Below are 25,905 nucleotides of genomic sequence, written 5' to 3' on the forward strand. Positions count from 1 at the left end.
TCCCATAAACATGTCCCACAGTTTAATATTATGGAGTGATTGTGTAGGGATTATTCCAACCCCTGTTTCACCAATAAACCTGCAATATCTTTCAGATGTACTTCCAGAGTAAAAACATCTTGCTGTGGAAGAAATCAGCTGATTTTGGAAGCTTCTATTTCATACATATGTATGTGAATTTGCAACTATGTATGAGGTACCAGTAATTATACAGTAGTATTTGTTTTCACTTATGAGTAAATAATTTATCTTGAAGAATCCACATCAAGGTAATATTCCATGCTCCCAAACTGGTTACTTACTCAAGAAACAAAAACTTATCAAGTCAGTTCTACACAGTGTTTATTTTATTTTCTTTTTCTTTCTTTTTTTTTTTTTTTTGATAGTGGAAATCATGTATAAATCACAAACAGTACAAGTTCCCCATGTCAGCAGTTGACCACTTGATTGGGTCAACTTCTGTTGATACTGTATTTTTAGTATAAAGTCAAGATAATATGGCAGTTAACTAATACTTTCGACTACAGTAAAGATACAAACTTTTGTAATATAAATTAATTGCCATTACAAAAAGGCAACTGTATTAAGTAATACGGTACAAAAATCTGCAACTTCTATAAATATAATGAAATGCAAGAAGTTAAACGAAATAATACATCACAGATTTTTGTATAGCGCATTTGAATAGGCAAGCTAAGATACACATGGAGCATTATACAGCAAGAAAGAATATCAAAACCCACTAAGACTTAACTTTTAAGCCATACAAATGCTAAAAGTACAAGTACAGGACACAACATGAAGCAGTTAAAATTACCAGCTCAGAGCGGGCAGACAAAGAAGCCTTACTGATGAGTTGTAAAGCATTAGGCAGCAGACAGAAGGTTGTCAAAACCAGCTGTTGTTGGATACTGATTGATAATGTTTTCATTCTGACGGCTGAGACACCGCAGACAGCCACAGGTCTGAGAAGAAGCCCAGTGTGGGCACACACACATACACACACACACACAAAGTAATTTAACAGATGGCTAAAGAACATTAAAGCACAATATCTTTTTTTTAAAAAGACAATGTTCACTCCTTAATGAACTTGCATGGAAAGTAGAGCCTAGTGCCCAAGTTTATTCCACCTAAATGACAAACACATGTGAAAAGATTTAAACAAACAAACAAAAAAAACCCCAAAGCAGTTAAGACTGGTTATCTAAAAACTGCATGGTGCTTACATATTCTACCATAGCCAGAGCATTCAACAACACTACAGACAAGGAAGTGTGACATGAGCTGCTATGAACATTGTTATCCCCTCATAAAAAGGTGAAGTTGTTTATAGACATTTAAAAGGTACACATCCATTAAGTCCATCTACAACACAAAACCACAGAAGTACTACATTCAAAGTAAAGTGTTGGTCTTAGCCTTCAGCAGTTATGAGGTATTGTTTCAACCTGTGATGAGGAATGATCACTATATTAGCAAGAAAAAGCATACTTAAAATAATTCTGAAAATTAAAATCACTGCTTCTGTGCAGTTGACATTTGCCTAAAGAAAAATCATTGAAGTATCAAAAGATCCTAGTCTAAATGGCCACTGGCATTCTCCAAAACCACATTACCAAGGACTTCTTGGGCATTTCCATGTAAGTTATGTAGCACCTTCAAACAGTGCATAGCCAGGAGATCACGACCAAAAGTTGGAGACGCTAAAGTTTTTGGACCAGACAAACTCACTGATGGTAGAAATAAGTACAGTTTCAAGAGTGCAATAGAGTTGGGCTTATTTTCACTTCCTGTACCTTTTGGTCCATAACTAAACAAAAGCAATGGAAAATAGTAAAAATATGTTATTTCACATCTTCTCATGGCCAATGAAAAAGCAGTAAAAGCTTGGAATCCCTCATTCTGCCTCCCCAAACTGCCTGCTTTCTCTGGAAATAATGCTCCTACTCCTCCTCCCTGCTCATTTTTCACTGTCCTTAAATAGAACAGAAATTTGGGGACCTTGTGGAAATCTGGGGACTCTGTAGCCTTTAAGCTCATGTCAGCAATGAGGGAGTTTGGAAATGTAAATTAGATCCAGTTCCTCTTTAAATCCAGGGAAGGGAACCTCCTTAGCCCTCACAAGAGAAACTGATGGGCAGCTGGGTCCTGACTAAAGTGTGCAGAGAGAACTGAATCAAAGCAGGGCTCCTCTGTTCTTTAAAATGAACAATTCCAGTTCTTGGTTGTCTCCAAGAGTATTAGCAGTGAGACAATTGACCTGACAGGAAAGAGAACAGAAAACAAAGCAAGGACATGCCCTTCAGGCTTCCTGCCTATTCCATCTCAAAATTAAACAAGGAGTTTACCAGTTATCCCAGCTTCTTTTTGATAATAGGTAGCAGCTACAGCAGTGGGAGCAATGCAAGAAATTAATAGAAATTGAAAAGTAAACTAAAATATCTATGAGAAACATTTTGTTTAACAAAGAGCAAAATTACAATTAATAGAGAAATGGCTTTTATGAGCCTTCAAAAGCTGATGTTTACTATTTTCTTATCCCCAAATAAACTAGCAAGAAACTACAATAAACTTCAAACGGAAGATAAATGCTCAGAGTGGAAAGAAATGTTGCTTAAAGCCCGAAAACAAGGCATTGTGTGTTTCAAGACAGAAGCAGAGCTGATGAGGAACTAATGACACCTCGCTGGAATTTGTGTTTGCAGACACTCATGCACAAGGGTAGCTGAATGTGCAAGGCACAGCATTCAAGGCGTGCACCAGTCCAGTGACTGATCTGCACATACCCTGTTGTCACTGCGAACCAGTGGCCTGGCACGTTTCTTCAATGGGCAAAATCAGATTATGGATTTTTAAAAATCAACAAAAGGTAGCCAAAGCATGGTTTTAGTGGGGAAAACACGGAAAGAGGAAAAGTGGACAGCGTTACGTGACCCAGATCAACTTTTTCTAAATGTATTACAAATGTTGTTTCCAATGACTACTTTTTCATCTTCTAAGTAACATTTAGGCCAGAGGAAGTTTGAAAGAACAAGATATAATCCCCTTGAAAAGAGAAGCTTATAGTACAAACACTGGAAGACCCTTAACAACTGGATAGATGCCTTGGCAATGTTACAATAACAGTAGTAGTCTACGAATGAGTGATAAAGGAAGTATTTAAAATCACTTATACTTTTAACTAGCAATAAAGCCTCCACAGATGAACTAACAGATATTTGCTCTGCTTTTCTTATGGAAAACTACTTTCAATGAAAATTATTACTTTATTCAACTTCTGTATATTTCAAAAACCTTTCACATGCTTCTAAAAATCTTTTTACTTAGATCACCTGTTTATGTCAGCTGATTTCCCCAAGTACTGTTATCTGTGCACATCTGTTTGTTAATTTACTTTTCAGCAAACTTCCAGAAAAATACCATACTGCTTCTGGCAGGGTTTTGCAGTGACTTTAGAAGAGACTCAACTACCTTGTAGAGTCCACTACCTCAACTGTGTTTTCACTTAGTAAAACCTCAGGAATAACCTTTGCATTAACATGAAACTGCTTGCATTTTAGGTATCATATTAAGGTTCTCAGGGCTGTGCTTTTCCGTAATGTGAGGTCAATAAACAAGCTAAATTAGACTCATAAATCCTTTAGACATTACTTATTTTTAAAATTCAAGGTAACACGTGGAATTCCTCCTTTATGGACTATGTTATTTCTGTGCGTGTAAATTTTTCTACCAAGGATGATCGCGGTGCAAGAAAGCAACATGCAGTGTGCAGAAATAGTGGTAAACAAAAGAGGAACTTTCTACTTCAGTAGTGCAGACAACTTTACTGGAAATAGCTGTGTACCTGATTCACAGAACATTTATTTTAACCAAAGGACATTCTGCATTAACTCTGTATGAACAACATATCACAGCTCAGCCTTGATACTACACTGTAATTAAGCTGTGACAGAGTGAGCAGGTACAGCGATGCGTGGGAACCTCTTCTTTTCTTGGCTTTCACATTCTTGAAGGTTCGAAGTCTCTCTCTTCTAGCAAGTTTATTAGAAGGGAGAAGCTGTCTTTTACTGCCTCCATATCATCCAAGGAGCAGGGTTTAAGAATCCAGCGCTTTCCACGTGCAAGTGGCTCAAGTTCAAAATATTTTTTTATCTATTAAGAAAAAAAAGAGAGACCAATGTATTATATTATGACAACTCTCTGTCTCACATCTAATAACCTAAACCAAACTAAACGGAACAAAAACATGTAAAAAAATCTGGATATTCATTTTTAGAATCTTACCCACAGCTGCTTTTATAACACAGGTTATATGACATGACCTGAAAGTGTTTTCTTTAGGGGTGCTTGGAAGCTACCATTCTACCCATACATTTAACAGCATGGGAGGTCTGAGGAAGAATTGTACTGACATGAGGCAAACAGCAAAGCACATAAAATATGTGCTCAAAAACATATCCAAAACAGCAAAAGTAAATAAGAAATTGTGTTTGCATTTCTATGTTAAAAATGTATGTTTCATTATACTCTTATTGGTAAACACTTAAGATATAGAATTTGTCACCATACTACTGCAACTTCCCAAATTAAACATAAAAAATTTACAGATCCTAAACATTCCAGTCAAACATGAGCTATAGCACAGCATCTCTTTGTGACCAAGAAATTCCAATAAAAATAAAAATTCTTCCAAAATTACTTAGTTTTTTTAAAATTAAACATAGAAGACTAACACACTAATGTTAGTAGGATAGTAGTAAGTATTATACATGAAACATGATGCAGTTTCTTGGAAACACCAATCATTACTGACATTGCAACCACTGTCAAGACACAAATACAGACCCAGAAAGACTGAGAAAGGAAAGACTTTAATTTGGTAGTATATTCCAATCACTTTTCAAAATAGAAAGTACAATATCAAAAAGAAGTTTTTGATGTCTCTTAGAAGAGAACAGCAGTCCGCAGGTTATACTGGTCCACAGTTTACTCTTTTCATTAAAATTTTAGTCTTTGAAGGTATTTGACCCAACAGCCTACTCTACAATTTGACTTGTCCAATAGAATTTTAGTTTTTACATCCAAAACTACATCCCTTGATTCCTGCAACTGTCCATATATCAACAGAAATATTTAGCCCTGACTTAGTTTGCACGCTTTTGTTCATTGTAATTATTGCAAAATACTCTTAATTTTCTTTTAGCAGAGACTGTGCTGTAAATATGCAGCACAATTACAGGAATGGTTACTCACAACATGGTAGGTAGTAGAGGCCCTAGACAGGCAACTGGAGCCACACTGTGTAAGGTGCCATGTGCAGAAGGAATGAAAAGAGGAAAGAAAAAAAATTGGCTTTCAAAAAAAATGGCCCATACAAACTGCAACATCTCTGTGTAGCTCTCGTAGCGTCTCATGATAAACAACACTTTTGTTTATCTATTAATGAATTCTAATAGGAAAAAAACCAAGCTGAGTTGTATCAACTCACATAATACAAAATTCAACCATGATCAGGCAGGCTTTCTTATTTTTTAGAAAGGAATTTCAACCAGAATGTTTAATAACAAATATTAGGGAAAAAAAGGTGGTTTTGAGATGAGAATTTCTGCTAACCCAGAAACAACACTGTGAAAAATTTTAAATCTCTCTTCATTGAAGTAGAATTGTACCATAAACATTTGAAAACGAAGCACAGTACTTGACATTCACTTCCCCTCAAACAAATCTAGAAAACATACAAGTTGAAATAAATGGGGCTCCAACAAACCAGTATTTTAATAGCAACATACCAAATCTTTAGCATTGCTATCTCAGTGCCACACCAGTATCTGATACGCTGGTACAATTATATGCCATAAAAACCAAAATACTAATATCTACAAGGGATGTATTGCAACTTTTCCAGCAGCAGAGTTAAAGGCACTGACCACAGTATTGGAAAAGCAGGGTAAGGAAGCTCTATTGCCTGTTCCAGCAGCAGCCTCCTTGCCTGTCACACGAGGGGAGGAAGCAAAAGCTGCACGGAAGGATAACAAAGCAAGGTGTCAGCGCAGCTAGAGCACAGAGCTGCCTGCTGGTGTAAAGCTAACAAATATGGCTGAGTAATCTAAAATGTGTCAGACCACAACCCAGAGGATGTCCACCACACCCCCTCTACTGGAAGACTATTGCCATCAGACCCTGGAGCTGACTGGAGTCCGTCCACAATCTTCTTTACACAGCCTCTTGGATCAGGGCTCTGCCATGCGAAGGAAGGTCATTCCATTGTAAGGACAGCACGTGGGTTTAAAACTAGAAACACATGCTCCAGGAAATGATGGCAGCGAGTAGCACTGAGTCTTGTGCATTTGTGGGCAAATACAACACAAGTTACCAAGGTCGCCTCTAGCCAAGGAAAATACAATGCCTTTAAGCTGAGCTGTGACTCCAGATGCCAACAGATCTAGTGAAACAAATTTTGATGATAAATTATTTGGATACACAAAGTTGATCAACATGTATTTTTTCTGCTTCTATCTGTGTAATCAAAATGTTACTAAATTAGTGATGTGCTGTCATCATTTTTCCCACTAAGGAATAGTTCAGAGTATCTGCAGTAATAGGTCCTAGATGAATGCTGAAATGAATGTGTTTGTTAGGTGGTTGTTTTTAAAATGTAAGGGTTTGATACTGGCATGGAAGCACAACCGCTTATATTCACAAGTAAGAGTTATTTCATTCATACCTTCTGCAGAAAAAAAAAAATAGATTTGCTAGATGACTCGTGTCCAATATTAAACTAGAAAAATAACACTAATTGGCTTACAAATAATGACTAACTAAACCAGAAGTAGCACAGAAGTGATTTTTTCACAACCCAAGGGACACTTTGTGGCGTGTTACTAAACTTCCTCATTTAAACTTCATACCACAATGGAGTTTGCTAAACCTCAAGGTTTTGGGAGCAGGCTCTCTGGACTTGGAAACTTCCAGAAAGAAGTTTGCAGACCCAAATATTTTCTAATTTACTGTAACTTCTTCTCCTGTCAACTCAGAAGAATTCATCTGTTCTAAAAGCAAGTACTTTCCTTAGACTTGAGAAAAGAACCATTTTTTACATGCAACAGACGAAACATGAAAAGATTGACACAACCAGATGCCCAATTCTTTTTATACAGATGAGTTTTCCACTGGAATGCACTCAGCTCTCCATCCATGTTTGTTTTTGTAGTTCCTTTCTGCCCCACTGACCATCATCCATACTCATTCCCTGCAGATTTCCTAAGAGGATGTACACTGATCTCCCAAGTGTCCAAAGAAAGCTGAAATTCACTGAATATTCACACACTAGTTAGTTATTGCATAATCAGCAATTACTACTTTACAGCTCCCTTCAATCACACTGGCACAAAGGGGTGAGCTCCTAAGAGAAGCTCTTCTGTCTTCCCCTCTGCACAAACTGTGAAAAGCTTTCTGCCTGTTCATGGATGCTGAAGTGAAATATAAAGACTCCAACATGTTTCAGAAGTCTGATGCATTAGATGCACATTTACATACTGGCTTGGCATTTTCAAGGCTTTACTCTGAGATTACTAAATTTTTAAACATATAATCTTAGAAGAAAATACAACCAATTAAATCTAAATACAAGACTTTAGTAATTTTCATAGGATATCACTGTATGTCTTGACTGCACATGGGGGCCTTGTTTTATAGAGAACCTGACATTGTATTTATGCCACATTCTGAAGTCAATAAAATCTAACAATACACGTATGCAATTCCCACTCTTCCCACACTCCACCTTCTAAGTCCTATTCTACTGGCAAAATACACTAAACATATGGTTATCAAATGTTGCTTAACCTACGTGCTAGAAAAGTCAAGACACAATAAAAAGGATCAGTGCCCAGAACCTCAGCTGGTGTAAATTATCAGAGCAGTGTGGAACTGATGTTACTAAATTGATATACGTAAGCTGAGTAACCAGGCCCTGCTGAAAGCTTTTCTATGTTCTATTAATGAACTTCATCATCTAGTCAGTTCACCACCCATGTGAACATAAGATCGATAGGAAAACTTAGATCTAATATATGAGAAGAGTAATCTCTATTATTTAACATGAAAAAAAGAAAAACTGATTGAAAGCATTATTTTTCATTCAAACTCAAAATTATACTACCAAATTCCATCAACACAGAAAAGCTTCTATCTCACTGTGACTAATCTGTTGTAAACAAAATTCAGATAGTCACTTATATTACCAGGCTGGTAAATGGAGAACTTAATGAATAAAATACTTTTTCATTCATTGCTCTTTTATTGAAAAATTTTATTGGGACAAAAAAATTATAACAAAATGTGTATTATATCCAGTCAAAGGCTGCCTGGTCTTGTCAGTGTCCCCACTAGAATAAATTTTTTGAAAGACTTTCAAAGGATTTACCAATTATTACTGCAAAAGGGTGACTGATGAAGGTTTGAATTGAACTAAAAGAATCTAATTTGCTGAATCCACGTATTAACCAAAAGACATGGTTCATTCATCCATTCCAAATCTGTATGGACGAGAAACAAAGTAATATTGGGATCTTGGAGTAGCCCTTATTAACACTGTAAAATTTCACTGAGCTGTGATGCTGATAATATTTTTTCAGACTTCATAAAAATCTGCTTTTTAGAACAACATTTAGAAGATGCAGCAGAGAGAGGGAATTTTGCTTGCTGTTTCTACAAACAACAGACAAGCTGCCTTTAACAATTCTTGTGCAAATTCAATATATTTGGAGAAGAAAAAAAAAAGCCATGAGTACTTTACTTAGCATTAAGATTTAAAAAGGGAAACTACATAAAATTTGTAACTTAAAGAAAATTAACTATGCAGCTAAAAAAGTAAAATGCTTGCAGGTGGCACAGAAAAAAAAATACCCTAATTAGAGGCTCAGAGTATATTTATACTGCTTTAGAAGACTTTAAAATAAACAAAAAAAGCTTTCACCAATTGCAGTAAGGAAAAGGATGGCATTAGAGGTAAAAGAAGTCATGTCTAAAAAAAGAAAAGAGAAAACAAAAGAACGGAAATTCTGGCAAATCAAATAGAAACCACAAATGTTGACCTACTAACCATAGAGTAGAACTCATTACTTAAATCACCACTGATGCTAAAAAGTAAATTGAAATCCACTCTAGCTGATGTCGGTGTGCTCGACTACAAACTGCACAGCCTCCTGAGCTGCTACATGAACTTTTCTGCTGGCTCTTTTCTGAGTACAGTGATTTATAGGATTGTGTAGAGTGGACTGATAGCCACTTAATCTTAAATCAACTAGTTTAATCCACTGTCATACAGGAGTTTACACGTCCATGCTTTTCTTGAAAAATCGGCTAGAAAGCTTCTTATCTGACAGCCCACTTGGCTAAAAAGGACCTCCTGTCTGACCAGAGCAGCTGTAACATGCACAACTCTCAGCCAAAGTTTTGTAATATTTATTCATCCTACAGAGACACTTCACTTCTCCTAAAAAGATCCTTCACGTATGCCTGCCCGTATGCTTCTTCTTAACAGTGATCTCATCTTTGTCTAGAGGGATCCTTGTAATGCACCTATGCATCATAAGCACTCCTCCTAAAGCACCTGTACCTCATGTTTATTGATTCCATATGCAATATCTCTTACACAACAGGGAGGGGAATGAAAGTGCCTCAGCTGATGAGAGGGGATGGTGATGTGCTGTGGCCTGGAGCAACCTATGCACAGGGCTACTCCCAGGAATGCCAGTTGAGGTCCAACAACACTATCAGCAACAGAAATGCTTTTATATTCTAGCTCTTTGAGGATATATATTTCACTGCTCACCAGCTTTATTGAGCCAAGGAATCCAAAAGTCTTTATGCACAATGTTAAAAATTTGCAATGAGTCCATTAAGTACATATGATAATCAGATTTACGTAATTGAGCTGCCTTTTTTTTAAAGTTTAAAATATAACCTGCTGAAGTAAAATCAAAAGAAAAAATAAGTCTGTCTTCTTCAGCATTTCTGTGTCATAGCAGGATAAGCAATTTCTCTAGACAAGATTACAAAACTATTACCAACAGAGGCTTTTTAGTACATCTCACAAGTAGTGGTGAATGCTTTACAAATGGGTATTTCTAGTTTGTACAGCTTTCCAATTTTTTTTTTTTTTTTTAAGATTTTTCTTTTTATAAAAGACTACCTGAAACACATCCAACTCAGCTTTGTAAGAGAGCTGGATGATATTTTTGGCTTCTAAGTCTTTACAAAGGGGAATACAGTCACTTAAAGTAATGTACACAGTGCTTTGTGCACGTTTCCATCCTTGTTATCTCCAGTGGCCACAAGTCACAACACTTTTCAGATTACAAGTGATAGTTGAAAGAAATGCATTTTAAAGAGGATAACTAACTATTCAGAATGAAGAAATAGGATGCCTGACAAATCCACAGAGCCACACTATTCCAGAGAGCACAGAGTATTGGCAAATGCAAGCAGGAGACAAGAAAAGGGGGAGTGAGCTAAAGAGCTGGAAGGTTTTTAAAACAGAAAAGTTGGGGTGGTTTTTTTTTACAGATACACAGAGTCATGTTACATTGGGTCTGGAAAAATAAGATGGATGAGAGTGAGGACAGAAAATTGCAGAGGCTGCAGAAGTACCACTGAGATTTGTATGTGGATGGAAGCAAAAATAGGCTTTGAGAAGCTACTAGAATCCATCAACTCTTTGCACACACTCTTTGTGCTACACAACAGTGCACTACAGTGCATTAGATTTTTTTTTTTTAGATTCTTTATTTTGTATGAAAGAAACAGTAAGTAGTGTAGCTGCCAAAAACATACACCTATACTTTGCCTTCCATGTCTTTTTCACGCAGGATATTCCTTTCATATAAGCATGTGCTTTTCTTACAACTGGAAGAAATCTAAATAACACGAGAAGAGCAGCAGCATACCTATATGGGGAAAACCAGACTTCCAGATGAAGATTCATATAACCATATAACCAGAAAAACAAGATAAGGGCCCACAATTATCCAACCCTAGAGTGAGTGAAAGAACATCTCGAGTGATAAAGGAAACAAAAACAGAAAAGAGGATAATGTACAAAAATGCATGCAATGAAAGCATAGTAAAATATTTTTCTTTAATGCCACTTTAATTTTTTCTTTTACTTCAAAGAATTACTCAGAACTGAAAATCAAACATCAATTTAGGTTACTGCTCCTTTTGCTATCTCTCTTACCCACTGAGTTTTATTAAGTACTGTGGGTTGCCACAGACACTGTCTGACAGTTACGTACTTAAATATAAAGTGTTAGAATCTAAAATCTTAAAGAGTAATGCAGAAAATTAGCCCTGGTTAAAGATATCTATTTGGAGGACATCTAAAATTCACATATCTTTCTTCCTCCACATAGGGCACAGACACAAAATTGCCAATTTGCTGTATATAAGGATAATTTTCTATTTTTTGTATTCTTCGCACATCCTAGTATATTCTTACTCTGTACTGAAAATGACTGATTGCATATAAGATCAATTTAACCTTAGGATAACTCGTTTAAGTTACTAGTGTTGTTCTAATCTGTTAACAAAAAGTATAGAGTGAAACATATCCAAAGATAATTTTACAGGAAATCTACTGAAAGATTTTACTATAGCACCAGTCATCTCCTCTCTACGATCTCTGACTCAAGTTTGTTTTTGTTATAACTTCAGTTAAATAGCTTAAGGAATTCAAATAACTAGTAGAGACTCAACACTCAAGACCTTTAGGAAACATCTTTCAGAGACTTAGAGTTTTTATAGCATCCTTTTTTCTTAAATAGACTGCAGGTACTCATGGTTTACTTCAGAATATAAAACTACTGAGAGAGTATGCTGATTTCAGCAGCAAAATATTCTCATTTTATCTACAGATTGTGGCTTGAACTAGTAACAACATTGAGACACAAGTATTGAGATTTTGCCCTCCCCAACCCAAAAAAGTTTACCTGAGATGTTGAGTGTCAAAATAACCTTTAGAGTAATGAGAAGTCCAAAGATCAATCCTTATTATGACATTCTCTCTGCAAATAGCATGTTTTCTATCCTGACAGCAGATAAGCAGTATTTTCTGGAGAAGTGCATATGTGATGATTCATCTGCATTTGCCTGAACACGTACACAAATCTAGCACTTGAACAAATAACTTCTGTATACTGTGCCCACGTCTGCAAAGCACCAAAACACTGTATGGACATGTACCCTTGCATCAACAGCAAAGAGCAGGATTTTTAAGGGCTTTGTGGTTGGCTCCTCACATTCACACTGCTGACACTGTTCCACGTTAACAGTCAGACTGAGCCCAAAAGAAAAGTCACTCAGCAGCAGCTGTGATTCTGTGAGGTGTGTGCTCCCACCAGCAGACACAGGCAGTAGTTGTGCCTATTTCCCTTGCTCCTCATCAGGTACAGAGCACAGCATGTTAGTATAGGATGGTTCCGACCTCCCCGCAGGTGTTTTGCCAATGGGAGAACTATTTCTCATGCAAAGTCTGCATAGAGGCAATAGAAGCCCTGAACTATCTGCAATTAACCATTTCTTGTTAAAAAGCAGAAACTGTGTAATAAATCCATTCGAAAAAGTTTACATAAAATACTTGTAAAGTAAAAATTGCTCCCAGAGACCATGCCATTGCCAGGTTCAGTTCCTGGCTGTCAGAATGCCACAGGCTCTGTGACCTTCCCAGCTCCTCCAGCACCAGCAACTTCTGCGGGACTTCTTTCTGAGGATTTCTTTCTGCCCTGTGGTTAGAAGATGCAAGTCTGTACTTTGTGTTTTCTAGATCCATGTCTCTGAGAAGATTAATGCCTCCAAACTCACAGCAAGCCACCACTTTAAACTACTATTCCAGGCAGCTCCAGACTCATCTATTTTTTGATACTTTTTAACTCTCCACCTAGAATTATGGCAGAACTCTCCAGGTTCTCCGACCAGGGCTTGCTTGAGTAAGGCCCCCCTCACTGCTTTCAGATTTCTTAATAATGCACAAGGATACCAAGAGAAAAATTACACAGCTCAATCCAGACACGGTCCTGTACACAGGAGAACATGCATGTGCAAAACAAATCTGCCACTAACCCTAAAATGCTAAGATATGCATGAGCAATCATATATATGGGGGAAAAGTGAGCACTTTACAGCAAGACAGGATGTTTTAAGTCAAGTAAATGTGAAGTAATATTAGCAAACCATTTTGCATTGAGATTTGCAGCAGTCGTGCTGGAAAGGACATGGATGACCAGATGGATTTGGAGAAGACAGGTGAATGCAACGAGATGCTGAAGAAGAGTATTGTTCTTTTGACTCTTGAACTTAAAGGTAAAGTGCCAGAGTTATTCCTTCCATTAGTGTAGGTTGCAGCAGGGAATTCTACCTTTCTGAAAAGTTGTTTTGGTAAAAATATTCCATGGGAAGGGATAAGAGAATGAGTGATGAATATTTTTCTTTACTGCATTGAGAGATCACTTCCCTACATTATATTGATCCACACTTCAAGGAAAGAGATTAAATGATCAAGTGTTCCACATACAATAATGAAGAGAGATACACCAATACCTCAGGAAGGATATCAACCATGACATAAAAAATCCAAACCAGCCCCAAGGTACCATAAAATGGCTTGGGTTGGAAGGAACCTCAAAGATCATCCTGTTTCAACCCCACTGCCATGGCTGAGACACCTTCCAATAGACCAGGTTGCTCAAAGTCCCATCCCACCTTGAAGACTTCTCAGGATGGGGTATCCATGGCTTCTCAGGGCAACCTGTTCAAATGTTTACCTTCCCCACAATCAAGCATTTCTTCTCAATACCTAATCTAAACCTGCTTTCTTTCACTTGAAAGCCATTCCCTCTTGTCCTATCACCACATGCCCTTATAAAATCATCTCTGCAAGGACAAACTCCAACTGACAGCATTTGTAAAATTTATGGTCTTCTTAAAGGAGAGCTACTGAAAATAATATTGAAGGAGCGTAAAACAGGTTTTGTAATAAAGCTATTGTTACTTTAAGTGAATTAAGGCTTTCTTTTGTAGACTCCAACTGTGTAATACCTTTAAAGTCATTGAAAAGGCAGATTATGCCCCAATTATCACGACTGTACCAATGAAAACAAAAACAGGTACTTGTCAAGTGATTCTAGCAAAAAGAGAAACCTGGCTTTTGCAAGGTGACAGACAGCTCCTTTCCTCCACCTTTGGATGTGACTTGCCAGATTTGCCAACGGGCCTTTGCATTACACCTGGGGTAAGCACTGCACTGAAGATGAAATCAAGTATAGCAAATGTATAGCTGGCTCTAAATTTTTATGAGGATGAGAAGATTAATATCATTTGACTAAAATATCTTAATGCAACAGATTTTTCTAAGCATTCTCCACTTTCCTTAGAAAGCAACCAATCTATTCAAATTTGGGATCTAATAGAAGTAAAATCACCTCTTTAAATTCTGAAGTTCCCGCACTCAACACAAGTCAGAAATCTGCACATTTGCAATTCCTAATTGAGTTTACATTAGAAATCATAGGCTAAGTTTGCTGACTACTAGTGACAAACAAAAAGGTTATAACCACTAGCCTTTACAAAACATATTCAAAATTGGTACCATTTTACCCCTTCTTGATAATGAATTATTATATATGTCTACAGCTAAAAAGACCTTAACTAAATACTACTTACCAAGCCCGGAAAGGTTCTGCATATTGAAGCTAACAAGTTTGAATTTCAGGCTCACATATGAGAAACAACCAATTATCCTGTCTGAAACACAGGCTTGTAAAACTCTCAGTTACTTGTAAAACGGTCTGCTACACACGAGTAAGATGTTGTTTAAATGAGTTGTTTGACTAGATGCATTCACCATGAAATTGATTCTTTTAAAGCATTATTTTTAAACTTGATACAAGTTAACTGCATAAACTGAAAATGGGAAAAATCTGTCATTATAAAGTGTAAGTTGCAGTATGAGTTTAGTATTTTATGAGGTCAAGGGTTACTTGAATAAGAAACCCATCAAAAACAAATAGCCATTTGTGAGGCAGTAATTGAAAGGCTTAATATGATTAAACTATTCTGCTATTTCTATGCCAAGATGTATAGTACATTATCTATTGTTATATCACCACTGCCTGTGCAACTACTTTGTCAAAGTATTACAAAGGCAATAAAACTACAAATAGAACATCTTTCAACCATAAACACCAAAAATAAATCTGAGTTTTGATTTTTCTATAGTCTGAAAGTAGCACTATACCATAGCTTTTTTTCTTGGCACTTCCAGATAGATTTAGTATTACTATCCTGTTATGCCTGTTATTCAGTGGGTGGCATAAGGGGATAACTAGCAACAGGTTACTGAATATTCCTCAATCTCCAGCTCAAGGACACAGTTTTCAGCTTTACATGGTCCAGATTTCAAAGAAAAAGAAATCATTGCAAGGAGGTAATGAATTTAAGTATATATATTTTAAAAAACCCACCACTAAAAATACGTTCTTCAATAATATTGTAGATTTGAATGTTTAGTACAGTCCTATATAAACAGACAGATCATGCCACTTTTACTGAAAAGACTAGAAATTGCAAACTAATGTTTTATGTTTGCTTCCATAACTGAAAAATGGTTCAATTGCTTTATAGTGAATCAGTTTACTAATGGTATGCTGCTAATAATTCAGATGCTTTAGTTACTTATAACAACTAAGGTCTACTTGGTAAAGAACTTGAATTTGAAATATTAATAATGAGTGTTTCCAACTGTCCTTTCACTAAAAAAATCACCTCCTTACAAGATGGAGCACTAACAACACTTAAAGAAAAAAAATTAACATCACAAACTGTTTTATACATTGCTCCAGAAAAGCGGGGAAAGATGCAATGCTGCCTACTGCAACACTGTTTTGGAGAGGGATTAAATTCTTAAGACTTCAAATAAATAAGTATTTGCACATTGTACAGCAATTTACTCAACATGCAGTGAAGAGTGCCACCCGCCACACTGTTTTATAAGACCAGTTGCAGACAGATTAATAGAAAGGGCAGTGTCATCATCATGTCAGTCAGACCACAGGCAGTGCAGCAGGAATTGGAGAGGGTAAGTAGAGATCAGCCATATAAAATGGCTTTAGATGATTTACAAGCAATAAAACATCCTGCTTCTAAAGATGTCTAATCCTTGACAGCAGAAATTACTTCATATTAAAAAAAATTCCAGTCCAGCTGGTAGTGTATCAGCTTGATGTTTGCCAGCTAGAAAGCATGAATCTGCAAAAGGACTTGACAACTTTTGAAGAAGAGTATACTGAAAAGTGAACAATACTTAGAAAAAATCAAGACTGAACAGTGACATTTGTCAGAGAAAACAAAAAAAAAATTTTCTTTGTTTCTTTCACGAGAGTTTAAATGCATTAACAGTATTCATCAGTAAAAAGAAGGTATAAATTAAATCACCTGGGTTTACATTGAAGACAAGCATGGACAAACAAGTACAACTGGATCCTATTAAAAAAATCCACTGTCCAGTGGTCTGATTAGATCTCAGCTGTTCTTGTGGAAGGGATGAGAGCAATTCTCATTGAGAGAGAATTCTCATTGAATTCTCAATAAGAGAGCTTTTTTCATACAAAACATATGCAAGACCATAATGCTTCTAGTAGGATTTGAATACTCAGTTTTTAAATAAAAGTTGACATATCTGACTTCTCTGAATTTTACCAGAACTGTTAAACAAAACACAAAGTTCTTTCCCTTTTAGCCGTGTCTGTTTTTATGGACACAGTATATGAAGACAAAAAGCCAATGAAACTACATTTGAAGTTATACTGCTCTAGTTACATAGCCCAGACACTCACAAGGCACACATATATATATATACACATATATACATATATACATATACATACATACATATATACATACATACATATATGTATATATATAAACCAATCCTTATTTCTGTGAACACTGTCACTTACTTTGCCCAATGAATTTTCTAATCTAAAGGGCAAACATGAACAGTTCAATAATTTTCTTTTCAGTATCCAGAGTATATGATTGATCAGCTAAGTTGTTTGGTTTGCCTTCTTCACTGGATGACATTTTAAAGCATGTCAGTAACTGACAGATAATCCAATAAACAACAACACTCATGTTTGTATACAAATATCCAGATTAATGTGCAACTTCTCATTCCCTATTTTCTTTTCACTACAAACATTCAGAGATATTAAGTTTATTATCAGTTATGCACTTAATTCATGCTTGATATAGCAGTGTAAAAAAGGTACTGGATTGCACTTTACATACCAACTACACCTTAGTCTGCAAGCAAGAACATCTCAGCTTGTATCACATAAAAACATAAAGTGACATTATTATTAAAATGGCTGCCCAAAAAGGCTGAAGCAAAAGGAGAAATACAATGTCTTGGTAATGTCCTATGCAATACTGTTATGTCTTGTCAAGCTCTTTTAATATCTTGATGGGCTATAAAGAAATAAAATCACTCGTTAAAAAAATTTTATTAATAGAGTAGTCCATCTACCTATAACCAGTACCAATATGCAAAACACCCAGCACAACAGAAACAAATTTTATGGGAAAAAAACCCCAAATTTTATGGTCTTACACTTTGGCATTAGCAAATACTTAGCGCTTACACTTTGCACGACACTATGACACCACAATGATGTAGATCACACTCTGTCTGACACAGACAAACCTGGAACATTTTGAACCTAGTTTGTGCTTAAAGCTGATAACATTAAGAAGAAGGAATCAGCAAGGAGAAAAATTAGCAGAGACATCAAAAAGACAGACAAAAAAAAAATGCCTTTGCCTACAATTGCTAGCATTAATATATTTTACGGCCATGATCTAGGCCACCTTCCTGCAGAAGGAAGCCAGTGCAAAGAAGTTGGGGTCAAACCTAGACTGACATGGTTCACTGAATGACCAGAGGTCTACATATTTCCTTTATGGCTGCTGGCACTGGTTTTGGCCTAGAAGCCTCTAATGAACAAAGAGAGCTCTGATCCCTTCTGGAGGCATTCATATGTGATTAAGATCCAACAATACAGCACTTTGATCCACTGAGTTACAGAAAGATTGGATGTTTCCTGAAGAAGTCATTTCGGGTGAAAAGGAAAGAGAAGAAAAGAAGAAAATTTTCCTGATCAGGTCAAACTTACTGAGACAGCACTCTGCTCACATTTGACATTCATTGTATTCTCTTGAGATTTTTGAAGCTTTGGAAAGATGACAGATGACTGAGGTAAGGAAAAGAGGAGTGAACTGTGGCATCAGTGTCTCAAACTCAAAGAATAAATTTAACTTTTTGAAGATAGAATAAGATTCATTTTCAAGAGAAGGAAATTGAGGTAATGCAAGGCATATTGCAACAAAGGAGGACATACAATCACTACAACAAACTGTATGGCATCTTTCATAGATATGTTTGAAAAGCTTGCAGCACCACAGTCAAAAATACATGCTTCTTCGTGCTGATGTAGCTGAAAACAGCAGGAGATATATGGGCAAGTCTATAAAAAAAATCTCAGAGAATGAACACCTGGTTTCTTTAAAGTAATCTTTCTATCTTGACACCAATATACTTCACATAACCCAAGAGAATTAAAGGCCTGTTTGAAGTTAGAAGAGCATGTTCTTGACATACCATTTGGAGGAGTATTTAGTTTTTTTCAACAGACATAAGTATTAAGCACAGGTGATGGATTCAGATCCACAGGAATGAACGGAGGCTGGAATGTCTAGACAACCAGGAAAGCATAACACAGGTGTGACAACTCTGCTTGACTATCACATTCCAACATTTTCAGTATAAACTAAATAACTTCCATCATCTGTTGATATAAAAGCAGAAGAGGAAAAACATATTTGGCTTTGTCTACTACAAATGTCTACTCCTAATAATTTATTTTGGAACCTAACTCTCCTGTTCATATTTGGGTTGGATGCTTCTAAGTCCACCTGGGAATGGCTCAGCTCTCTGGCTATCCAGGACAACAGTTCTTAGTTCAGAAAACACTTCAAGTTATTTGTCACTGGTATAGTCAGACTGTTCATACTTGAATGCTTTTCATGTGGCTGTCCTAGTGATTAGCAGGTGATTTTTTGCTCAAAAAGAAAATCTTCATAGTTTAAATTTAAACTCTAACTTCTGGAATCCCTTGCTAATGTATGTGTTCTATGACTCCTCATGTACAAAACAAGCAAAGCACACTATCTTTCCCCAGATGATTTTTAAAAACCAATGATGTAGAGCTGCACTGACAGCCAACTACCAAAACCAGGGAAGCTGAGGTGAAAGCAAAGGGAATCAACAATGTGGTAATCCCAGAAGTAAAATCTAAAGGAGATTTGCCACCAGTCTTGTACCATGAAAGATAATACCGCCTTCTATAAACCACTCCATTTTATAGCGCTATAATGCCTGATGAATATTAAACAAATCTTGAACTATGGTGCACAATACACATGGAAGGTTAATATGCTCCTCAAAACAGTATCACTAAAAAAAATATGTGAAAAAAGCATTTTCCAGCTCTAACAGATTGAGGTATGGTTACCTATTTTGGAGTCGAAGTTATGGAAAAGTTCTACTTTTCCTGATGCCTTAGGATTTTAGCTTCTATATTTTCCTATATTTGTAATCCTGTAATTCTTTAGTGTGTAACTCTGAACTCAGTGTTAACTACTATCAGTGTTAACTAACTCAGTGTTAACTCAGTGTTAACTGCTATCTTCACATTTTGGTCAAACAAAACAATTCCTCTCTAGGCCTGGGAATCAAGGACACCTCACTCTCTCAGGCCCTGAGAAATACAAACAAAAGTGAGCTGGGGGGGGAGCAAACTTGGGGTAAATGACTTCATTACCTGAAGCTGTAATTGGAGATTAACTCCCAATATGCAAATGGACTGAACTTATAAAAGTGTAAAAACCCGTGACCCATCATCAATTTTTGGGTGGGCTCTGTCTGTCCTAAATGTACCTGAAGGCCCTTCAATAAGTATTACTGCTTTTTATTCTCTTCATTTTGTCTGGCCTCTGATTTTCCATAACTTTGAAAAGGCATCATTCCTATCACACACCTGAAGTACAGCACGCTCAGCAGACAGCTGATAAGCAAAATCTTCAGTAATTAATGTTTGATTACTCCTGTCATAATTTCTTCTGCTTCACAGAGGATAATCTCTAATTAATAATTTAATTTTAATCAACTAATTAAAAATGTATTAGAGACCATTTGCTATTACAAATCCATGAAAAGGAGACACTTTAACAAATCCATTAGTCAAGTACAGATACAATTTGTGGAACTATAGAACTGTAGAAAAAAACCAGGCTCTTTTGAAAAACTGACAGTGGACTGAGCTATGAATTAGCAGAGGGGCAGGAGTCTGGACAACAGCACTCTCCCATGACATTTACAAAGCTGCAGTTCATCAGTATCACTGCTAAGAGCAGAGCTTGTTCTGACAAACCAAAACAACTTATTGACCCTACTTATAATTAACAACAAAGGCATAAATTTTTTGGCAAATAAGTAGTTAAGCCAGTTGCTAATTGTTGCCAACCTGCAAATGGACACAGCAACACACCTGTGCTTTCAAAACTTCCTACAGCCACATACAGCTGAGGTGTTTGACAGCCTAAGGGTGACTGCTCTTCTTCACCTTTAGGAGTTTTCCACTTTCCAAAGCTGTCTGTACTGCAAAAGTACCCCACATATAATTGTGTGACAACTTTCATTATTTTCCATGTATTCTCTACCTTGGAAAGTCTGTTTTGTTCTTTTCTATTGACTGAGGAATTGATTTTTTGACATTAGCTTCCAAACAAAGAAAAAAAGCGCTAAACTAAAGGTTGTTATAACAGATTATGATAATCAAAAATTGCATACAGAGTACTCCTGTTGTAACCCCTAAAGAAGCTGAGTTATGCCCAACTTCTTGAAGAGGCTTTCCCAGAAAGCCCTCTAACTTCCTTCCGTATTTAAGTTCAAAGTAAAAGACCCAGCAACCTTTTGACTCAACTTGTCTAAAATACATGTGGCAAAGTAGAGCTTTCACTTGGAGAGCTGCCAGCCCACCTTTGGCTGCCAGTGACAACCAAATATTCAGCTGCAGCTAGGCTGGAGGACAAGAATTTGGCGAATCAACAGCAGTCAAATAGGAAAAAGTTTACTCCCCAGGCTCCATAGCTAAATGACCACCACTTTAGCTTTGACTGGCCACCTAGAATAAGGGAGGCAAGTTTTCTCAGCATTCACTAGCCATGAGCAAAGTCTACTTTATTTTCTATTCAAATTTAACTGTAGCAGTAGAGTGGTCCATGTCAGTCAGGGACAAAGGTGAATGCTGCAGGACTGAAGCCCTACACAAATGCTGGAGTCACAAAGGGTGACTAGAGCTCCATTTGTGGGCTTACATTAAAACCAAGTCAAGTATGCCCAAAAGAAATAAAAGAGAGCTAAGAGGTCTACACAGTTGTGCAGTTGTGGGATTTTGTTGTTGTTTTTGTTTGGTTGGTTGGTTTGGGTTTTTTGGGGGGGTTTTGTTTGGGTTTTTTGGGGGGGGTTGTTTCTTTTGGGACTTTTTGTTGGCGATTTTTAAGTGCAGGTGGGTTGTTTATTTGGGGGATATTTTTTTCTTTTTATTTGGTTGGGTTTTTTGGTTGGTTGGTTGCTTGATTTTTTCTCATTTTCTTGTTTCCAGAATTCAGCTCAAAAGAGAAACCAGGAAGGTAGGAATAGAAGAAGAAATGGTGAAGGTGACAGACAGCAAAATAAATATATATTCCATTAGAAGCAGAGGAAGAGACACAGAACTCAAATCAGAAAGCTCAGATCATTATTAGTTTCAGATTAATTTTGTTTACTAGAAATTGCAAGAGGTCAGCCATTATTGCATAAAAACTCCACTTCATCACAGCTACTCCTTTCTCTCCAGTGTTTCCCATTCATTTCAGCTGAAATCTTTCATTCCATAAAGTCCGTATTTTGGGTCATACTCCTGGGTTTAAAAAATTTTATTTTTTAAATAGTACTGAGATAAAGGAACACCACACTACTCCCTGTCTTTCAGGCCAACCTGAATCTGGAAAAGTTTCAATGTGAGTGGTGTTTTTATAATTCATGCTTACTCATTAATGCAAGTACCAACTGTAAACCATCCACTTTACTCTAGTTCAACAATACCACTGACAAATGCATATCATCATCATGATATACCTTAAAAGTATGGCTAATAAAACAATACGGTAAAATTTACCATCCTCATACCCAGTTGTAATATCTAATATTCAGCTAAAGGAACATCTAGATAGATAATCATATATATCATATATAGAGAGAAGGTAAAAGATTTGAACTATGTCTCCAGAAATTAAAATTCAGCTCTTGGAGTATTTTTTAACATAAACATAACTGTTGAGCACTGTGAGTTCAGCAAATTTGGTTTCTCTACTTCTGTATCACTTGGTTTCATTCTAAGGGGGCCCACATCTAAATGGTGCCCACTAGTTTGGGCATCATTTAAGGAGGCATAAAGAAGCTTTAGAATTGACAAAAATTACAATAGGTCTCTTTCTCAAAAACACGATTGAATTCTTAAAGAGTTTTGTGCAAGAATACTATCTCATGCCCAAGATATTAATGAAGGAAATGTCATCTATCCCCGTGAGCTAAATAAGTACTGTTTTCCCAGTTTTGCAGATGGAAAGCAGCAAGATTACAATCCTAAAATGGCAAGTTACTTCACCAAGTGTTTGATTACCAGTTTTGAGCAGTCCCACTCAAATGGGTAAATACTTCACTTCTGACTTGCAAGCAATTGTTTCCAATTTTTCCCAGCCACCCCCGTCCCAAGTATGTTGGAATAAGCTCAGCCAGGTAATGGCTAGCCAGAAGAAAAACAACACTTCTTTTTAGGAACTCACACCAGCTCAGACTTGTTCTTTTCTGAGTCTGTGCCTTGGAGAAGTTCAGGAAACTTGTCATTTCTACACAGAAACTGCCTCCTAAAATAGACTCACTTACAAACAGGCTCTGGCAGCACCCGGATCTGGCACATCTTATGACCCCAGAAGGGGAATGACACAGGTGAGTTGGTGAGGAGCTACAACATGTTTTTGGGTTTCCCTTAGAACCCCTTGTCTTTAGGGAAAACATGGGGCATTATTAGTGCTTATTTAATCAATTCCTTACAGAGGAGTGAATGCATCCAAATTTGCACTCAATTAGCTAGCCAAAAGTTAGACTGACAGGGAAGGAACAACAGAAAAAGGTGTAGAGTGTTGGTTTCCTTGGAGGACAAAGGAGGACCTATTTCTCTTTAGATGAACAGAATGGCCTGGGCTGGAAGGCACCTTAAACATCCTGTACTTACAGCCACCTTGCCATGGGGACAGATGCCATCCACTAGCTCAGGGTGCTCAGAGCTCCATCCAACCTGGCCTTGAACATTTGTGGATCATTCACAACTTGTCTGATCAACCTGTTCCAGTGCTTCACTGTCCTCACAGCAAAGAATTTCTTCCTAATACCTATTCTAAATCTACTCTTTTCTCAGTTGAAAGTCGTTCCCTCTTGTCCTGTCACTACCTTGTAAAATTACCTTCTAAATGTCCCTCTCCATCTTTCTTTAGGCTCCCTTCAGGGACTGAAAGGACACAATTTGATGACCTCAAAGACTTCTCATTTCCAGACTGAAAAATCCCAATTCTTTTAACTTTCCACATAATATACATGTTGTAGCCCTCCAATCATCTTGGTGGCCTCCTCTGGACCTTCTCTAACAAGCTGGCGTCCTTCTTATTTTGAGGATCCCAGAGCTGGATCCAGCACTGCAGGTGGGTCTCAGCAGAGCAGAGCAGAGGGGCAGAATCCCCTCCCTGCCCTGCTGCCCACCCTGCTCTGGGTGCAGCCCAGGACACGTTTGGCTCTCTGGGCTGTGAGTGCCATGGCAGGGCATGTGCAGCCTCTCAGCCACAGCACCCCGAGTCCTTCTGGGCAGGGCTGCTCTGGGGCTGTTCATGCCCATCCTGCACTGATCCAGGTGCAGCACCAGCACTTGGTCTTGGTAAATCTGATCAGATTCCCATGGGCCAACTTCTTGAGCTTGCCCAGATCAAATGTGCAAAAGCAGAAAATTACAGTGATTTAGAATTACTAAAAAATTAGGATTTTTAAAATTATTTCCCAGTATTTACTACTAAAATGAATTTTACATTGTAAACACAGTAAGCTTTCTCATCTACATGTCTCAACTTTTTTGCATTATTATGATATGCTCGTATTAAGTGTTAATTTTTTTTTCCTTTTAGGTAAGTTTGAACCCACAAATTCAGTGGGTTTAAAATGGAGTAAAACTAAGTTTATACAAATAATATTTTGTTATTTTGGTAGCAAATCTATCTCTTATTTTTATGGATAAATTTATGCATAATGAATGGCAATATATTGAACAAATTTTTGCCACTTCCTCACATTAACAGTTATATTAGGAAATCCAGTGCTACATATATGTCACACATCTAGTTGTTCAAACGATAGCTGAGACTTCTGCTTGGCATGAAGCCAAGGAGACTAGATTCTAAAGCCCATTAACAGTGCATCATGACTGGGAATTAAAGACTCTTGTGGAACCATAAACTGTCTAGAAAGAAAATGAGAAAAATAATAAAATTTGATCAGAGGGTTTATATATTTTTATTAGTGCCTGGCAGCAGACTAGTAATAGACCATTTAAACGTGTACAGCAATATAACTACATTGTGTCAGATGCACAGTGCTGAAAAAGTCTGCAGACAGTATTCATACTCTAGACAGTATAGTAATAATAATAAAAAAAAACCAATCAACCAACCAACCAACCAACCATCTAAAAAACTACAAAAGAAAAACCCCAACCCCCCAAAACCTGACTAGACTTCACACAGCTCTTATCTGTATTTATCAAGGCAATATTCTCTGGAGCATGGAGATTTTCTAAAGGAATCAAAACCAAATGTTTCCAGACTATCAATGTCAATAATTACATAGCAAGCACTGCCAGGAAACTAGAATTCACACATGAAAATCCCAATCTAAAACACTCAAAACACAACTACCCCACCAAACTCTGTTTAAATAAGGTAAAAATAGCTGTTGATTCACAGCAAATTTGCACAGTCCAGAAGATGAATGCTTCAAGGTAGAACTACCTCTCTGTCAGTGGCTGCAAAATGTAATATTCTCTAGTACAGCTGGCCCATTAGTCAAGAATTTCATAACAAGTCTCAGGAATAAAATACTACTTTCTTCATAACAGAATATAAAATGAATATAGAGTAATATTTAAGTTAGATTTTATGTTTCCTAAAACACTCAAGCCCTGAGAAGCCAGATTTTTTGGTTGCAAAGTCCTGTGTTTAAATACCAAAAGGACTGTATTTAGAAAACCAAGGATGTTTAAGAAATTCCAGGATCTTTTTTTTGGCTTTCCCATTTAAGTTTAGTGACACTACAAACCTAATATTAATTCACTTTAGTTACCAACACATTTGAGCAGTTTGTGGACATGGAGTTAATGAACACAACTGAAGATTCTCCAAGTAAATACAAATAGAAAGTCAGAACTTTAGCTGATTATGGAAACATTAACGGTAGGTTTTTGTTGTCCTCCTCGCCCACTAAAATGGTCTTACTGTTTACTTGTTAAGATATTTATATATATTTATACAGAATTTAAAGATAGAAAGAAAAAACTTCAAAGAAAAAAGGAGAAAATAAACATGGCTTGTTTATCCCTCTTCATTCTTTCCCCTCTTCCCCCCAGTCAAGTGCCTTTCCTGTGCTTACCT

The 25,905-nt window shown here is 36.9% G+C and overlaps 1 protein-coding gene across 3 annotated transcripts in view; it reads right to left on the reverse strand.

Moving 5' to 3' along the window:
- Positions 1 to 338: 338 nt before the first annotated feature.
- Positions 339 to 25,905, reverse strand: part of ARL15 (ARF like GTPase 15) — a 227,875-nt gene continuing 202,308 nt past the window's right edge. For 2 of the 3 annotated variants that reach the window (XM_084224669.1, XM_084224670.1), the window contains one exon: positions 339 to 4,155. In XM_084224669.1, coding sequence (XP_084080795.1) covers positions 4,003 to 4,155 — 153 coding nt within the window. In that variant the 3' untranslated portion in view covers positions 339 to 4,002. The remainder of the gene's footprint in view (positions 4,156 to 25,905) is intronic. The other variant, XM_084224671.1, reaches the window with a different exon arrangement.

Source organism: Fringilla coelebs (assembly GCF_963513975.1).
Source record: "Fringilla coelebs genome assembly, chromosome: Z".
Taxonomy (NCBI): Eukaryota; Metazoa; Chordata; class Aves; order Passeriformes; family Fringillidae; genus Fringilla; species Fringilla coelebs.